The sequence below is a fragment of the Apis florea genome, unplaced genomic scaffold, assembly GCF_048593485.1.
Source record: "Apis florea isolate Af1SG1 unplaced genomic scaffold, ASM4859348v1 contig_3496_pilon, whole genome shotgun sequence".
NCBI classification, from domain to species: domain Eukaryota; kingdom Metazoa; phylum Arthropoda; class Insecta; order Hymenoptera; family Apidae; genus Apis; species Apis florea.
In genome coordinates, this window is record NW_028256773.1 from 6380592 (window position 1) to 6398959 (window position 18368).

The following is an 18368-nucleotide window of genomic DNA, read 5'->3' on the forward strand; positions in this document are numbered from 1 at the left end:
TCATGGCATATATATAAATGGGGTAACGCTGTTCCGCGTGAAATTGTGTCAAATTAAAGCGCGGAAGGATGGCGAAATTCGCTCTTCTATTTTGTCTCGTTATTTTCTCTGCCTATGTAAGTGATACCAACGGCGTTATCAATTAATCTTCTTGATAATAATCCAAGTTGAAATGAGGGTGGTTGGGAAGGATATGTGGACGAGATTGTTGATATATTTGTGAGATCCGTTTCGACGAGGATCGATTCGCAAAAGCAAAACACGAGAGTCTATATATATATAAAAATTTCTAGGCTTATTTATATCGAGTTATCGAGCAATTCGCGTTAGACGAATAGAAGCATCTCATTTTTGTCTTTAACTTGTTTAAAACTTATCTAATTAATTGCATGAAATTTTTCGATATCGATTTTTATTTCGTTATTTGTTTTGCCTTGAAAAATCCATCTATCCAAACATATGATTATATTAACACTCGGATTATTATCCATTTACACAAATTTATTAATCGATTCTCTTGCATATACAGGAACATGTTCGATGATAGGACGGATATAATTTTTTTAATTGCGCGAATTCTATGCAAATAAACTTCTATCCTATTCGCTAATGTTATATCGATATACGATATTTAATTATGATATTTCTAGTATTTTTCCACTTTTTCTTTTCATTTTATATCAGGGCAGCTCCCAGATTATTCCTTCGTTCTTCGATCCGATGAAGAAAGTGCAACTATATGAAAAACATGTTATCGAAAAGATCAACGATATCATTAATAGAGCGAACAAGATCTTTCTTCGGCCCAAAGAACAAGCTAAGCAGCTTGTAGAAGAGATGAAAAAAAAGAGCGAGAAAGTAAACATGGAAGCAAAAAATTTTGTCAATAACGTAAGTATGCGATGTATTAATACGATCAATCGTTTATTAAATATTTCGTAAAATAATATGAAAATTTAAGTAATTTGCACTTAATTTGCACAAGTTAATTACGATATATGTGATATATATATATTATTTTATATATTTGTATTTTATTGAAATTTTATTTCAGTAAATTATTATCCGATATTTTTGTGAGAAATAATAGTATTTTTACAATATAGCCAATTTAAACTTTGTTCAACTACAAAAAAAAATCACAATTCTTATTTAAATAATTTTTTACGTAGCGAATAATTTGCATTTATTTATAAATTATTCGAATACTTAGTATATATATATATATGAGTTCCATAATGGAAAAATAAATTAAAACTTTTGTTAAATTAATTAAAAGAAAAGAGGAATCGTGGTTTCAAAATCAATTTGCAAAATATTCATGTATAAATTAATATATATATATCGAATGTTTTTTTGAAATGATTTCTCATTTATTATTTAATAGATGGAGTTTGAATTAAAAAATCTAAAGAAACTAATAAGTGGGGCTAATGACTGCAACGCACAAGAAGAACAATTGAATCATTTATTTGATGAATTCATGAATTTAACTGCTAATTGTACTTTAAGAAAGTTGAATGAAGCGATACGTCTTACGGCTAAAATAAATATAAAATCTGAAAACTTAATAAATGATCTCAATGATATTAGTACGAACGCAGCACAGTGTGCAACAAAAAATCAATTTCCTATTGAAATCATGAATTGTTTAAATGACGTAAGTATATCAAATCATATAAATTTATAAAATATATAATAAAGAATAGTTTAAGAAAACTTCTAAACATATAAATTCTATGAAAAATACAACATATAATATGTACGTAAGGTATTCTATCGCATCTGAACTGTTTCGAAGAATGAAGCTATACATGAAAATAATAAAAAAAGTTTATATAAATATTAATGAAATATGTTCCATTTAATCTTAATGTTTTTGAATTATAATGAATAATATATATTAGAATAAATTTTTAATCAAATTATTATCCTTAATTGAAAGATAAAAATAGTTTAATTTGTAATTTAATATTAAATAATAATATCTATATATAAAATATTTTTTTATATCATTGACAATTGAAACATTTTCAAACTTGTGTTTGGAAGAGAGTTATCTTGAAAAATTTCTTAAATAAGCGAATAATAAATATAAGCAGAAAGAGTGTGTTAATAAGAAATACAATAAATTAATAAAACAAGATTAAATAGAGCATAAATTTATATAAATTTTTTTGGTTGTTTTTATTAATCTACACAAATAATACTTCAATGTGGCAGAATGATATGAATGAAAGAAAATATACAAACACATTGAATATCGTCAATATGTTGACATTATAGAAATCATAAATTAACATCAATAGAAATAAAATATACATTATTATTAATAAAATAAATATAATATAAATTATAATACAAATTTAAAATGGTATAATTGTGAAAAGCAATAAATATTTAAAATAATAGTAATATAAGATCAAATATGAAAACCAATATTAATATTAATATTATTTTTATTTTATACGATAATTATAGGCACTGAATAAAGCAACACGATATTCACTCGTGAATATTTTAGAAACTACCAAAGAAAATGATTATACCATTACACTTATTATAAAACTGAAAATATCATTAAAAAGTTGCAACTTGAACGAGGTAAAAGATATTATGAAACAAATTATTACATTAAGAAACCAAATTAAACAATGTTACAAAAATCGATACACAAGTACCTCGAGGCATTCTTCTAAAAGTACAACGCAACCAACGATTGTCACAGAACCTGTCACTCGTACATCGAGTACAAGTAAACCTAGCACAGAACAATCATCTTCAAGTAGTACACAAGAACAATCAAGCAGCACAGAAGGACCAACAAGTTCTACTAGAGCTAGCTCGAGTACAGAAGAATCCACTTCAAGTAGCACAGAAGGATCGTCTAGCTCTAGTACAGAACAATCAAGTTCAGATAGCACAGAAGGATCATCTAGTACACAATCCATTTCAAATAGCACAGAAGAATCATCTAGCTCTAGTACGCAACAATCCACTTCAAGTGGTACAGAACGACCAGGTAGTTCGACTACACCGCAATCAAGCAGTACAGGAGGATCGTCTAGCTCTAGTACACAACATTCAACTTCAACTAGCACAGAAAGACCTTCTAGCTCTAGTACAGAACAACCAAGTTCACGTAGCACAGAAGGATCATCTAGCTCTAGTACACAACAATCCACTTCAAATGGTACAGAACGACCAGATAGTTCGACTACAGCGCAATCAAGTAGTACAGAAAGACCATCTAGCTCTAGTACACAATCCAGTTCAAGTAGCACTGATGGATCATCTAGCTCTAGTACGCAACAACCAAGTAGTTGGACTACAGCGCAATCAAGCAGCACAGAAAGACCATCTAGCTCTAGTACACAATCCAGTTCAAGTAGCACAAATGGATCATCTAGCTCTAGTACGCAACAACCAGGTAGTTGGACTACAGGGCAATCAAGCAGCACAGAAAGATCGTCTAGCTCTAGTACACAACAGTCAACTTCAACTAGCACAGATGGGTCATCTAACTCTAGTACGCAACAACCAGGTAGTTGGACTACAGGGCAATCAAGCAGCACAGAAAGACCATCTAGCTCTAGTACAAGTTCAAGTAGCACAGATGGATCATCTAGCTCTAGTACGCAACAACCAGGTAGTTGGACTACAGGGCAATCAAGCAGCACAGGAGGATCGTCTAGCTCTAGTACACAACAGTCAACTTCAACTAGCACAGATGGGTCATCTAGCTCTAGTACGCAACAACCAGGTAGTTGGACTACAGGGCAATCAAGCAGCACAGAAAGACCATCTAGCTCTAGTACAAGTTCAAGTAGCACAGATGGATCATCTAGCTCTAGTACGCAACAACCAGGTAGTTGGACTACAGGGCAATCAAGCAGCACAGGAGGATCGTCTAGCTCTAGTACACAACAGTCCACTTCAATTAGCACAGATGGATCATCTAGCTCTAGTACGCAACAACCAGGTAGTTGGACTACAGCGCAATCAAGCAGCACAGAAAGACCATCTAGCTCTAGTACAAGTTCAAGTAGCACAGATGGATCATCTAGCTCTAGTACGCAACAACCAGGTAGTTGGACTACAGGGCAATCAAGCAGCACAGGAGGATCGTCCAGTTCTAGTACACAACAGTCAATTTCAAGTAGCACAGAAAGACCATCTAGTTCTAGTACACAATCCACTTCAAGTAGCACAGGAGGATCGTCTAGCTCTAGTACAGAACAACCAAGTTCACGTAGCACAGAAGAATCATCTAGCTCTAATACGCAACAATCTTCTTCAAGTGGTACAGAACGATCAGGTAGTTCCACTACAGCGCAATCAAGCAGCACAGAAGGATCATCTAGCTCTAGTAGCCAACAATCCACTTCAAATGGTACAGAACATCCAGGTAGTTCGACTACACCGCAATCAAGCAGCACAGGAGCATCCTCTGGCTCTGATACACAATCCACTTCGAGCAGTGCAGGAGAGTCATCTAGCTCTAGTACAGAACAACCAAGTTCACGTAGCACAGAAGGATCGTCTAGCTCTAGTACCCAACAATCCAGTTCAAGTGGTACAGAACGACCAGGTAGTTCGACTACGGCGCAATCAAGTAGCACAGGGGGATCGTCTAGTACAGAACAACCCAGTTCAGGTAGCACAGAAAGACCATCAAGTTCTAGTACACAGTCCACATCAAGTAGCACAGGAGGATCGTCTAGTTCTAGTACAGAACAACCAAGTTCAACTACAGACGTACAATCAGTCACAACAATAATATATACAGACAAGTCCTCGAATAGTACAGTGGAAATATCTACGGATGTCACTGCAAACTCCTCGAATGGCACAGTGAACATATCTACTAATATCACAGAAGGCTCTCCAAACGGATCTATTGCTACCACACCAATCTCAAATACCACTTTGCCTCCTTGTACATGTTTTAATTATAGTTATTAATTTATTCCATTATAACATGAAAAATATATATTTTTTTTTTTGATTGAAAGACACATATAATTATATTTATTTGTATATTGGATGAATTTATTAATCAGTTGATAATTGAACTATATGTCATTGTTCATAATAAATTTTGAACTATTGAAGTACTATTGAAGTATAATGTTTTCAATACTGTCTACTGAATGAAATATTATTATTCTGGATTATACTACACTTCAATTTTGATCTTTATTCTGGAGATTGATATCATTGTGTGTAAAGAAATGAATAATGTTAATAATATGGTAATTAGTAATCATTCTTTTTAAAAGTGATATTAATTTTATTTCTCACTTATCAAAATAACTAACAATATGTTATTCTTGGGGGATATATTCATGCATATTATTAACAAAAAAGAGTGTTTAAATAAATTTCTAAATCTTGAAATTTTGAAACATCTCAATATTATTAATGAACACCTTAAAGTCAGAGTATTAAAGATAAAACTTTGAATCAAATGTTTTCTACTATTTACCGATCTAATTTCAATTATTCACGAGTCATGAGTAGTTTTCAGCTTTGTGCCTTCTCAAGAATCTCATGTGAAAAATAATTTAACTCTGAAACGAGATACTAACTTATTCGTTAAAGAAGTCTGAGTCGTTTTGTCTGCTTACGTTCATCTGATCGTTGTGTTAGACTCTTTTTCTCGAGGATAAGCCACGATCCTCAAGAGGAAAGTGCTTCATACCAAAAAAAAAAAAAAAGAAATAAGTGGCACGCGAGACGACGTGCCACGTCCTTCAGGGTTTTTCCCGGCATCATTGCGTTTCCTCTAACAAGAGATGCGAAACTATCACCATATAGTATTCTTCATTAATCGCAAAAAACAAAGACGAGTGAGATAAGGAGAGATAAAAATAATTTCGTTCGAATTTATTATCATAGTTTTTTTGTCATTGTAAATATTTCCTCAATTACGTTATCTCCTAGCTTTGAATTCAAAAATCAAAAATTTATTTCTGGAAATACAAACATGTAAAAATCTGTTGAGAACGATTAATTTAAATTTTTTTTCGATTGTTCATTTAAATAAATTAAACATCTATAGCATCTTTTATTGTATCACTTAGTAAAACGATCAATTGATCATGCTGTATAATACACGTGTAATTAAATTTAATGAAAAAATATAAATAATTGGAAAACTTAATCGAAGTTTCATTGTATATTTACAAACACGTTAACGGGTGGTTTCTAGTAAAATTAAAGGGTAAATGTAAATGAGGAGATTGATAAGACAATTGGGTAATTTCGATGCAAACGGTGTTTCTTCCTTGAATGAAATTAAGCTTGATGAAAGACAACGAAATTCAATCAAGTTTGATAGAAAATTCGTATGATATCTTGTTTGCAACAAACGCGTAATTAAAAATGGAATAAATTGTAGAAAGATAAAACGAAAAATTAAATTAATAACAAATAATAATATTTTTTTCTAACGAAGAAATTAACCTTGAAACGTCTCTCTTTTCAAATTACAACGTCTGAGATATTATTTACTTGATTTTTAAAATTTTTACTCGAAAAATAAATTATAAAGTGAATAAAGGATCGCGGTTTATTTATTATCCGTTTCAAATGACTGTGGTTCTTTACTCCGAACCATTCCTTCGTAATATCAGGAAATGTCACTTACACGCGCAAAGGTAAAACCGCAAGATATGCGAGACACGCTATAGTATAAATAAAAATGAAGAATTGCTCTTTTCTCGGGGACAGTGTTACTTCACGTTTCAAATTTAAACGTTCTTAAGAACGAGACGATAAAAAAAAAAAAATTAAAGAAAATTATCTTCCCAATGTCTCGTTTGAGACTTCTTTTTTTTTTTCATTGTTGGATACGAAATAATACGATATAATCGTCAATGAAATGATATAATGATATATAATCACGAATATGATATATATATATATTGAAACAGTGTTCAAAGAGAATTAAATTAAATATTTAAAAAAAATTTTTTTTTGTATTATTTGCAATAATAAAACATTTTCATACAAAGATAAGAATAATCAGAGCAAAAAAAAAAAAAAAAAAAAAAATTACGTTCACAATTATTTGAACAAAATTATCGATAAATCCGACTTGTTGATCATTAATTTTTTAGTCGTTGATTAATTACAAAAGAGAGAGAGAGAGAGAGAGAGAGAGAAAAAGGAATTATTCGCGTAAAACATTTTTCATTTTCCTCTATTTATTTTATTACGCGTGCCACTCGAGATCATACGACGTACGTTCTAAAAGTCCAAATAGTATGAATTTTTATTCCACAGTGAGATTAAAATATAATCTCGCGAAGAGATTTCTTTACTTACTTTTTCTTTTTTTTTTTTTCTCCCCCTCTTTCTGACAATATTTCAACATCCGCCAGGGTCATATCCGGCGATCGATACAACCCCCTCTGTTACGTAGAAATTTGCCGTTTTCAAATAGAAACATAAAATATTCCTGCAAGATAATAATAATTTATACGGTTCGCTTTCGCGAGTTAAACGAGCCACGCGAACAATATATAATAATAATAATTTCCACGGGACGGAAGAAAAGTAGAAGACGATTAAAGATGTTTCATTCATCAATAATAATTACGTTATATACCATTCCTTTCGATATATTTCAACGTATATTTCGTATATCGTTCATTATTGAAATAAAAATGTGTGATAATAAAAATATAGCGTTTACGTAACAGTTCGACACAATGTTGACAATTATTTTTTATTAAGCAAGCAAAAGCTGTCTCCTGCCATCCTTTTTTTTTTTTTTTTTTCTATTCGATCGACAGACACGAAGAATTATTTATTTCAATTCGACAAACGATACATCATACATGTTGAAAATTGACAATTGTTGAAAAAGGTTAAAAAGAATTCGTATGATAATACACAGCATTTTCCCGGTTTCACCAACGCCGAGCAGGACACGTTGACAGCAGTTTCCGTTGCATGGTTGAAAAACAATCGGATAACACAATTGTTTATATTTCGATTTCGTGAATCCGGGACAGCGCGAACGCAGGTCCCGACTACCAAAAATTGTGCGCTCGACATACCCACATTAGGAGTATTCGCAAGGTTCAGCTCTACCTAAGTGCAATGGAAGAGCCTCGCCCAGAAGGAACCGCCTTCGTGATCACGGTATCCTCCGCGCCAAGTAAGTTATAATTCAATACCATTCCCGATAAACTTTATTTGCTCCCCTATCATTTATTTCTCGCGAGAAATTCCATAGAAAACGAATGTCATCTAGTGGACAACGGCCGATCGTGATCGGATCGTTTGCAGAAACGACCGACACGCTCGCTGATCTCTGTTCGTTATGCCCATTGATTTTTGCTTCGTATGGATATATCGACCGTGTTTCCGAACAGGGAACAGGGATATAGATCGCGCAATTACGCGAACTGAAATACCGATCGCGCGGGAAATCGTTTTGTTTTCCAACGATTGTTTCGGATTCTGAAGTTGGACAAATTTGACGAAAACTGGGTGAAAACCAGTTAGAGTATCTGCTATCTCTTTAATCCTTGTTTACTAATAAATAAAAGTAATAAAGAAAAGTTTTATTCGAAATTATTTTGATTTCGTTAAAATTTTTTATCGATAAAATTTATACGTATTTCTTCGAATTCTTCGAATTCTTCTTCAAAAAAAAAAAAAAAAAGAAAAATTCATTACGTAATAAAAACATTTCTTCGCGCATAACGAAATAACGTGTTAATTTTCTGAAGCATAATAAAAATATCATGCGATACGTTAACAATTACCGTTAACACCGGTGAGCTATGTGCAAAAAGGAAATGAAAACAAGATATAAAACGTGATAAAAAACTCAAATAACTCTTGTTCCCTGCGCTATCGTTATCAAGATAACGAGCTGAATAATTTTTAACGAAACTCAATAGTAATGATAGTTCAATGATAAATATTAGTTTCTTCTTTTTTTTTTTTTGGTCTATCATTTGATTAAATTTATTACCACCAATGTGAAAGAAAACATAATTCCAACACAATTGACACGTACCAGATCTATCTCGTTTAATTGCCAACGATAAATAAACAGATGAGATCTCCTACGGCGAGTTCGTTTCGTGTAAAAGTAATGATGGATCGGGGTGGAGAGACCAACGACGAAAGAGAAAAATAATATCGGTGCACGATAAATATTTATGGGTCCATTTTTTATATAGAATCGAACGTTCTATTTGTGTCTCAAAAAACTTATCTAAAAACGGATATATCGATCAACGTGAATATTTTGAAAATCATTTTGAAATAATCACGCGTTCGGATCGAGCTTGAAGAATTCGGGCGAGATCGGACAAAATCGGACGAGATCGTAATAAAATCTCGTACTGTTTGAGATCGTGAAAGTTTTTTCGAATTAGAATGTTGTGGAAATGTTGTGATATTTAAGAGTGAAATTTTCGAAAGTTACTCTCAACATTTTTTCCTAGTGGAAATTGTGTAAAACTTATTTTCAACTAACGAGAAATATTTTCAACTCTCGAGAATAATTCTCGCTCTCTATGCAGTGGCATTAAAAATTCGGGCATAAAATAAATTTGGCAATAATCGGATCGAGATTATTTCAGGATCTCGAACTATACGAGAATATCAAGATATCTCGTCGAATTTTTGTGAGGTTTCACGAGATTTCATTGAAGTTTTATTAATATATTTTGGGATTTTTTTTCGAATATTAAAATATTTTTGTTCTGCCTTGTTGATTAAGGATTAAGTAGAATTTTCTTTATCATTAAGATATTGATAATGCGCAAGGTTTCAACTCTATTAAAATAGATGTCAAGATTCGATCAATGTGGCTACCTTGACAAAGTGTTCTCATGTGTGTTTAATCATCAAGAAGAGACAAGACAAGACAGCTTTATTTAGAATCATAAAGTTAATTTTCGTATCTTTTCTTCTTTTTGTTCTTATATATTTTTCACAATGAACGATAAAATGGCAATGTTTCGCTCTTAAAAGAAGAGTGATATCTCGAGTATCATTTTTCATGGAAATCTTTTAAAAGATTTGAAATTTTGTTCGATAACAGATTTTTTTTTAAAATAAATGGTAATAAAAAGAATAGTATTCAGAATAGCTTTAAAGACAGTTAATTGATATAATTAAAACAAAATTACAAAATCTTTGATCAAAATTACAATTAATAATGATTTTACAATTGATATGAAACAAGAAAAATAAAAAATTTAAAAATTTTTTTCCATTTTATAATTATGCGAACAAAATTGTATGATATTATATTGTCCTTGATCTAAATACATATATTTAGTCCATGATCTAAATAAGAATAGTAACGATGCACTACATCTTGTGCATTCTATCCTATCTTTTTCCACGTTTCTCGAATTATATTCTTTATAACAACGTGCAAATGTCATTCGCATTTTTATTCTTTTCACATTCATTTGATTCAATTCTTTTTTCTTTAATATTATTGTAAAAAGGTATTGTAAAAAGTGATACTTTACGAACAATATAATTTTAAAATATAATTTATAAAATATAAAATATAAATTTATAAAATAAATATAAAATATAATTTTTAATATATGTTTGAAATATCTAAAGTTTTTCTAATTGATTTTAATGACATACAGTTAAAAAAGTTAGGAATCTATATTGCCATAAGTTGGCAAAAAAAAAAATTACTGCTAAAAATTACCCATTAAATTACCAGAAACGGACGATAGAAAATAAATTTTGAGCAAATATTTCTAAAAAAAAAAAAAATTACTAATATAAAATAACCGTATGATTGTAAATTATAATATTTCAGAATATTTTTTTTTTCTTCTACTAAATTTCCAAAACAAACTATTCATACGATCCAATTTCCCCATGTTTGGCCTTCCGCATCAATGATCCGAAAATCCTGTTACCAGAATCGTTTTATCTCCTTTATGTGGTCGGATAATCGACATTTTACTATATTCTCGCTATTTCAAAACCGCCTACGTACAATTTAATTTATCGCCAATATTTAAGCCTTGTTTATGAAACATTACTCATTTCTCGAGCACCAAAGATTGAATCACAACGATCGGTAAAGTCGTTTCCGACAATGGAGAATCCTACGTGTCCCCACCGATCTTCGAGTTTCTATCGAAAAAAAAATCATAAACCTTGAATATCGTTGAATTATCGTGTCCATTTCGAAGTAACGCAAGTAAAGCAATGGTGTGTACATATCGTGAAATATCGGGGTTATAGAACTGTTGAGAGAGAATTTGCGTAATAGCACATTTGGAGCCAAGGAGGTCGCTACTTCATCGTGTATTTTTATGCGATTCACCCATTTCTTTTTTTCAAAGAACACAAAACACCGCGACCTCTTTTTCTCTTCTCTTTTTTTTTTTTCTACTTACGAAATTTACAACGTCTACGATATAATCGAGATTCACGTGCTATGATATATTTGCTTTTGTAAAGAAATTTATGTGACCCGATTTTTGAATCGTTTATTTATTACGGAAATTTACTTGTGTGTTCCAAATATAATTGTATAAATGTCAAAAGTACTTATAATAAATATAAAAGTGACATTTTAAATATTCTGATTGAGAAGAATGTTTACTTTATTACTTTATCAAAACTATATTTTTTAAAAGTTGTAAAAAAGATTTTCGAATTCGAAATATATATATTTGAGTAAAGTATAGTAAATTTAAACATCGGTCGAATATTTCAATAGAAACATTTTAATGTAAAATTTCTCATTAAACGAAGATTATTTATAAATAAATAACGATATCGATCCTCTGCGTTTATTTTATAGAGATAATTTAAGATGTTTATCAAGAATGATATTCTAATTTTAAGTCATGATAAAAAATATGAAATAACTTCTCAATATTAAATTCATTAATTAAATATTAATTCTTTTAATGATATTTACTTTTAAAAAAAATTACGTTTGATTCGTAGGAAAATTACCGATTTCGATACCGATTCCAACTTAAAAATACTTAAATATATTTAGAAGAAGAATAAACAGGTGAAAGAAACGAATCGAATATCATAGTATTCGATGTAAGTCACGTATATCAAAGTTATTTATATGCAGAATCGATTTGATAGCTATTAAAGTCTTCGAACTTAACTTACAATCCACTAAATTATTTTTTTATAGACAGATCGACAAACTTTGCTTCCATCTTCGAAAGATAATTCTATTCTCTCTATTATACACGTTGCCTTGAACTACTTCGATATTACTTTGTATAACCTCGTTAAATGGACATCTCTTTTTATTTTTAGCATTTTTTATTACTGCATCTTTGATATATGATGAGATTTCAATTTCAACCCAAACCTCCGTCAAGACCAAGATGAATCGAGATTCATCGGATAATCGGGACTTTAGAAGGAATGAAAATTGAGAATGGTTAATGGAAAGAAGTTAAGCGCACATTTTATTTGGCAAGTAATGCCTTTTTCTCTATATCAATTCTAATAAGTCTTTGTCATGATAATATTTCATTAGATGTTTCACATCATATCATAAAATATGCAATATTAAGAGTCATTTTTATTATATAGCTCAAGTAAGTAGCTTCTCCACAATTTTTTTTTTTTATAAAATTCATTTACATTAAATTATTTCGATCTATGAAATTTTAATTATATTTTAAATGTTAAATTTAAAAAACTTTATAGAAGATACTAACTTCTCTTAGCGTTTTACGTACCTAGATTTCCGAGACACGAAACTTTAAAGATTAAGAAGCAATTTTAATAAAGATTCTTTTTTTAAAAAATTTTCTTTATGTTTATATTAAAGTAAAATTATTTAAATCTAACATATTTTGAATATTTAATTTAAAAAAAATCCATAAGAGGCGCTAGTAGCACTTTTCTTTTATTTACATATATAGAGCACGGATCTGGTTAAGGTTAAGGTTATCTTCACATTTCATATTTTCAATGGTACGTCTTATGGCTTCCTATTCAATTTTTCTACGAATGTTTCAAAGGACACGATTGCACGTACATATCGATCTGCGTGAAAGGCAGAACCGTCGCCGATGGAGATTGTTTAGGAGCGAGAGGACGACAGACCGTCACCCACGTAGCTCGGTTTTCGTCACGCTCTTACGGTTACGCGGCAATGCGAGAACGCGTTTCGTAACGTAAACACGTATCCGGACAACTGTACACTGTATAGTGTGTAATATACATTAGTATACGTGTAGGGAGCGATGCTCCTTGGAGAAGCCCGTTACTTCGTCGAATTTGATCGCTATCCTAAAACGATGGTGATGGTTAAACGGAAGAGAAGGAAGCCATTTAACTTGCGACGTGACAACCGATCGGAAGCATTCTCGGAAGTATTGCATTTCTGTTATATTCTTTGAAGTTTTCACCTTTTAAAGAAAAGTTTTGAAAAATAATTCGATGAAGATTTTAGGTTAGACATGACGCGTTACAGAAAAGAAAACGAAAATGAATTTAGAATAATTGATTTTGAGATAGATTGATATAATACATTAATGTGATTTGCTTATTAGAAATGTTTTCGTCTGCTGAATAAGATTATTCTCACTGAATCTTTTTTTAGAAGTTTCGCTTCCAGGGAGCGAGTATATTTTAAATGCATGAATTTCGGGGTTAAGAAATTTTTGAAATATGTACAATATCGTCGTCTTTATGCTAAAAACACCAATATATAATTCGATAACTTATGCAAGTTTATATTTCCTCTACTATTGAGATTTATTTTAGAATTCAATTAAACGCTATAAAAAATAATTTTATTGTTTTAATATAAATCTATTAAGTAATTATAAATAAGCAAAGATAGCAATAATTTTTTTAGAATTGATTTTTTCACATAAAATCTCATTCAGTGATAAATAATTATAAAGAAATCCAACGAAGAATCTATATTTAAAAAGTATATTAAAAATGAATTATGCTATTATTTTATTCTATTAACGAAAAATTTTCAAAAATTCCAAAAAATTTTGAACGAGAAAAAAACATCCTTTCATTTTTCTAAAATTTCGTTCAAATTTCTAATACATATCCACGAAACATATCCTTGAAATTCTATGAATAAGTAAATCCTCAAAATGATCGATCGCGTAAACTCGGCCGTGTCGTGTCACTCTTCTATTTTGAAACCTCAAACGATCACGGCGAATCCACGTTAATTGCACGTTTTCCATCCACAGGCCCGATTCGTAAAGTTTTGCATTGAAAGGATACGATGATACTGTAACAGTCTGCATTGCAGTCCACCACGCGAATACTTGTTTGACACACTGACGAAGGAATCCACGATGTGGCATAATAAATGTCACGTGTTACAGGATAAAGACAGTGTCGCGAGTAACGTGTGCCGTTGAAATTATCGCATAGAACACACTCGAATGCGCACCAACACCATAATATTGAAACTACTTTACACGGAGCTATGGCAAATATGCGAAGACACACGGCCGACATCGGTGCTTTGAGCCGCGGTTATTAAAGAACGCCTTTGCCGAGGAACGATTTTCCTTCTTTTCTTTTCTTTTTTTTTCTTTTTTTTTTTTTTTTTTTTTCCGAACACGTTGAAATGGCTACGAATTACCTCGGTTTATGAAATTTTTTCGACGATGAAAAGAACGATCGTGGAGAATGAAATATCTCAACTGTGCGAAATTGAAGTGGCGCGAGCGTAGTTTTCGCTTAAGCATGAATTCAACGAGTGCGATAAATGGTATGTATTTTATTCTATATATATATATAAACGGATTCTCTGCATATTTATTTAAAACGATGCTCGAAGATTCCAAGTTCGAATTAATGAACTTAGTACAATTGGATGTGGGATTAATAAATATTCTGGGAGGAACAATGAGATGAGGTGTAACTTGGGTTGTGTAGGGAGAAGAGCGTTGAGACAAAAGCTGACTTAAAATACAGAGATGTCCAACGATCGCGCGAAAATCTTCGTTTAAATCCTGCAAATGAACGGTGATTATTTCATAATTTCTACGCATATATTATTTCTATCATAAATTCTGTCTTGATTGTAAAAAAATAAGTAATATTAATTACATCTATTAAAATTGTTGAAATTCGTTAAATTAAATTTGCATATTTAGATCCGATTCGTAAATTTGACCTATTATTATGTGCGACATTTCACATTGCTTGTTTCTTGAATATATAAATACATTTATCTCATATATTAATTATTATTATGTTAATTATAGAAATAATTCATACGTAAATGAATAAACGGATTATTGGCCTCGGAAATTGTTTCACTAAAGTTTTATATATATATATATATAACTGAAAAAATGATTTCAAAGGAAAAAAGAAAAAATCTGTTAAACAATTTTAATATCATAATTTTAAGATCAATAATCGGATCTCGGTTCAGAGATATAAATTTATCTAGGTTTTTGAATATGGAAAGATTTATTGAATCGAACCAACTCTTTACGTATAGCACAGCTAATATTCTTCAAAAAACTCATCCCCAAAGTGTCAAATGCACGTCCCACGCTTTAAAAGCCTTTCCTAGGACAATGATCTGAATTGTTTGGAGGATAACGAGCATTTGCCTCGTTATGGAATACAATTGACCCGATTGCCACGTGGCACACGCATGTACGTGCCTTACAGCTTGTTGAAAGTATTTGTTCAATTTGTTCGCACTTACACACCAAGATCGTTATCGGCCCATTCATTGAGTCTTCATCAACGCACGATTCGTGAAAAAAATTCCCCTCGATTCCAAGAAAGAATTTGCATGAGGCGATTTCGAGCATAGAATTAAGGAATGGTTGAATTTTCATTGAAAAAATATAGAGAAATCGTCATCTCTATTTAATCTTTAAAAATTTGTCATCGAAATGATTCTGTAGATTACAAATCAGAAAAGAAAAAAATAACAGTTAATACAAACTATAAAAATAAAAATGATACAGTTGATCGAACATCTTTGAACAAGCAACGATGACCACACCGTCCTCACTACCATCTTCGGTCAGGTTCAGAGAACTTTTCTTTCGTAATTCCACTGCCAACTCCCTTCCCTTACCACGACCACTTGCAAATTAATATACACCTTTCCTTTTCGCGTAGGAACAACTATCGCTTAGAAAACTTCTCGTTAGAAATGAATTTTTTGCCATCTATCTTTATCATTTTTTTTTTAAATCTGATTCTTGAATTTGAATCATTATCATTATATATAATTATCATATCAATTAATGGTATTCAATTCTTCAAATTTTTATTTGTATTCCTTTGTAGATGATTCCTTTTACAATAAAATAGGATTTTTTTTTTAATTAAGCCATTCTTTTATTTAAAAATTTTTATTTTCTAATTCAGCAACTTTTGATTATGTAAGGAAATATTTAGATATTTTGTATCCTTGATTCCAAAGATGTTAATGCACTCAAATAGAACAATCTGTAAAAATCCATATAATATGTACATTTATCTTCTAGCGCTGATAAGATCTTATCCAATCGTTACAATACACCGTTTAAATTTGCTCAATAAAGGGAACAAACGATTGTGAAATCTTCGTCTAATTGTGATCTTCATTTTGATTTCGTGCTCTGATATAATAATCTTGTATAGTATAATTATCTTGAGAATAATATCGTCTCAAATTTTTTTAGATAAAATAAATACGAAAAAGAAAAATAATTCAAATACTTATTAAATGGAAGATATATCTTTTTTCTAAACTAGACCATTGAAAATATTACTTTAACGTGGATCTATTGCTCAAAAGTGTCGACCTGCTTTTCTAGATTCTAATTTTTCTTTGCAATCCGTTCTCTTTTATATATGAAGAACAAGAGATAAAAGTTGATTTTTTATTAAATATATTTCAAGTTAATTTAATATTCTATTTTTAGAAAAATAACGCTTAATTTCTGCTCTTTTCTGAATATTTTATTTTTTAAATAAGGAATTTTCTATGTTCAAACATATGTTTGCTTCTAACATATTTGATATAAAAAAATTATGTATAAAATAAATATAAAATGTATAAACTAATATTTAAAAAATATAGATACTTTGACATTTAATTTTAATTTATATAAAATCACAAGAAATTAAATTACATATAATAAATATACAATAAGTACTTATGTAAGTACCATCTAATTGTAAATAGAAACTTTGCTTCTACTATTTAGAATATCCATTAAGTCTCATATTTGCTTTTCTCAAAGTTAGAAACTGTACATTGGATACTTGAAAACTAGAAACTTACTGTGGAAATTATTAAATTTCTTCAATATTTAATTCAATAATATAGTAACAAAATTCAATATACAAAGTAGATGAAATAATATTTAAAATACAAACATAAATAAGTTTTTAAGCTATATGAATTTATAAAATTAAATGAATACGAATATTTGATCACTATGATTTTGAATATTCATTATTTATATTCGTGTTAAAATATTTTAAAATATTTAAGAAATACAAATATAAACTCAAAAATATCTTGGACGTTTCGTGAACTCATACATACATCTATAATTGCTCTCTGTTGCGAGTAGCTAATGTGTTACTATTAGTAATATAGTTCGCGTAATCAATAAAGACTTATAATTGAAGTTCGAATACAGTGAAAAATACTAAAAAAGTTGACTGTAAAATAATAGATCTATACTTAACATCGACCGACATTCGACATTGTCACGATGCACTATATTTGTCTTACTAAAAATATAATGAACAATTTCTAATCTTGTATAGTACTATTTCTTATGCAAGCACGTGTAAATGTATTTTTTATACGATGTTTTGATTATGTTATAATTTTTTTAAAAATACAACTACAAAATTTTATATTTAAAATATAATCTTAAAGAAAAAAAATACTATGTTAATAAAAGTAGCAAGAAGATCACTATTACATAATTATCACTAATTTAATAATCTGTCAATTTTATTACTTATAAAAATAAATCCTAAATCGAAGAATTTATACCTATAAATAAACGAAGGAATAAAAATAAAATTAATTATTATATTTTTAAAATAATCGAATCGAGATTCTTCTTATTTGTGATATAATAAGCTTTATAAATTTGAAATATTAAGAATTTTTATAAAAGATTTGATCGAGTACTGCATTGCTGTTCCGACGATTTCGTTCCACCAGGTACGTACCTATTATGTATTATCAACGGCTTGCACGAGTTGGGCCCATGAACCATCACAAATTTCTTCTTATATACACAGATATAAACCTGTTGGTCGTTTTTATTTGCGCAATCGATAAATCCCAATGAAATCGAAATGATTCCTAATTGATATCTATAGATAGCCTGTCACGACCGAATAAT

General features: G+C 30.2%; 2 protein-coding genes and 1 non-coding gene across 5 annotated transcripts in view; 1 reads left to right on the top strand and 2 right to left on the bottom strand.

The window, feature by feature from the left end:
* The window catches only part of numb (NUMB endocytic adaptor protein), a 63049-nt gene that overhangs the window by 41326 nt on the left and 3355 nt on the right, over positions 1–18368 (bottom strand). The gene's annotated exons all lie outside the window — the stretch shown is intronic.
* LOC100871523 (uncharacterized) lies at positions 27–5120 on the top strand. Of its 2 annotated transcripts, XM_086913529.1 has the most exons (5): positions 27–116; positions 685–891; positions 1388–1660; positions 2482–3109; positions 3248–5120. In XM_086913529.1, the coding sequence occupies exons 1-5, from the start codon at positions 69–71 to the stop codon at positions 4963–4965; spliced, it is 2874 nt and encodes a 957-aa protein (XP_086769655.1). In that variant the 5' UTR covers positions 27–68; the 3' UTR covers positions 4966–5120. The 2 variants fall into 2 exon arrangements, with proteins under 2 accessions (XP_086769655.1, XP_086769654.1); XM_086913528.1 differs by having other exon boundaries at positions 2482–5120.
* LOC116415550 (U1 spliceosomal RNA) lies at positions 8016–8178 on the bottom strand. Its single transcript, XR_004226172.2, has one exon. It is a non-coding gene; the product is annotated as a U1 spliceosomal RNA (small nuclear RNA).

What these genes read in the sequence shown, in the direction of transcription:
- LOC100871523 (XM_086913528.1), top strand. Translation starts at nt 69, where the DNA reads ATGGCGAAATTCGCTCTTCTATTTTGTCTCGTTATTTTCTCTGCCTAT. An exon ending in TCGTTATTTTCTCTGCCTAT is followed by an intron (nt 117 to 684) that starts GTAAGTGATACC and finishes ATTTTATATCAG; the next exon opens with GGCAGCTCCCAGATTATTCC. An exon ending in TCATGAATTGTTTAAATGAC is followed by an intron (nt 1,661 to 2,481) that starts GTAAGTATATCA and finishes CGATAATTATAG; the next exon opens with GCACTGAATAAAGCAACACG.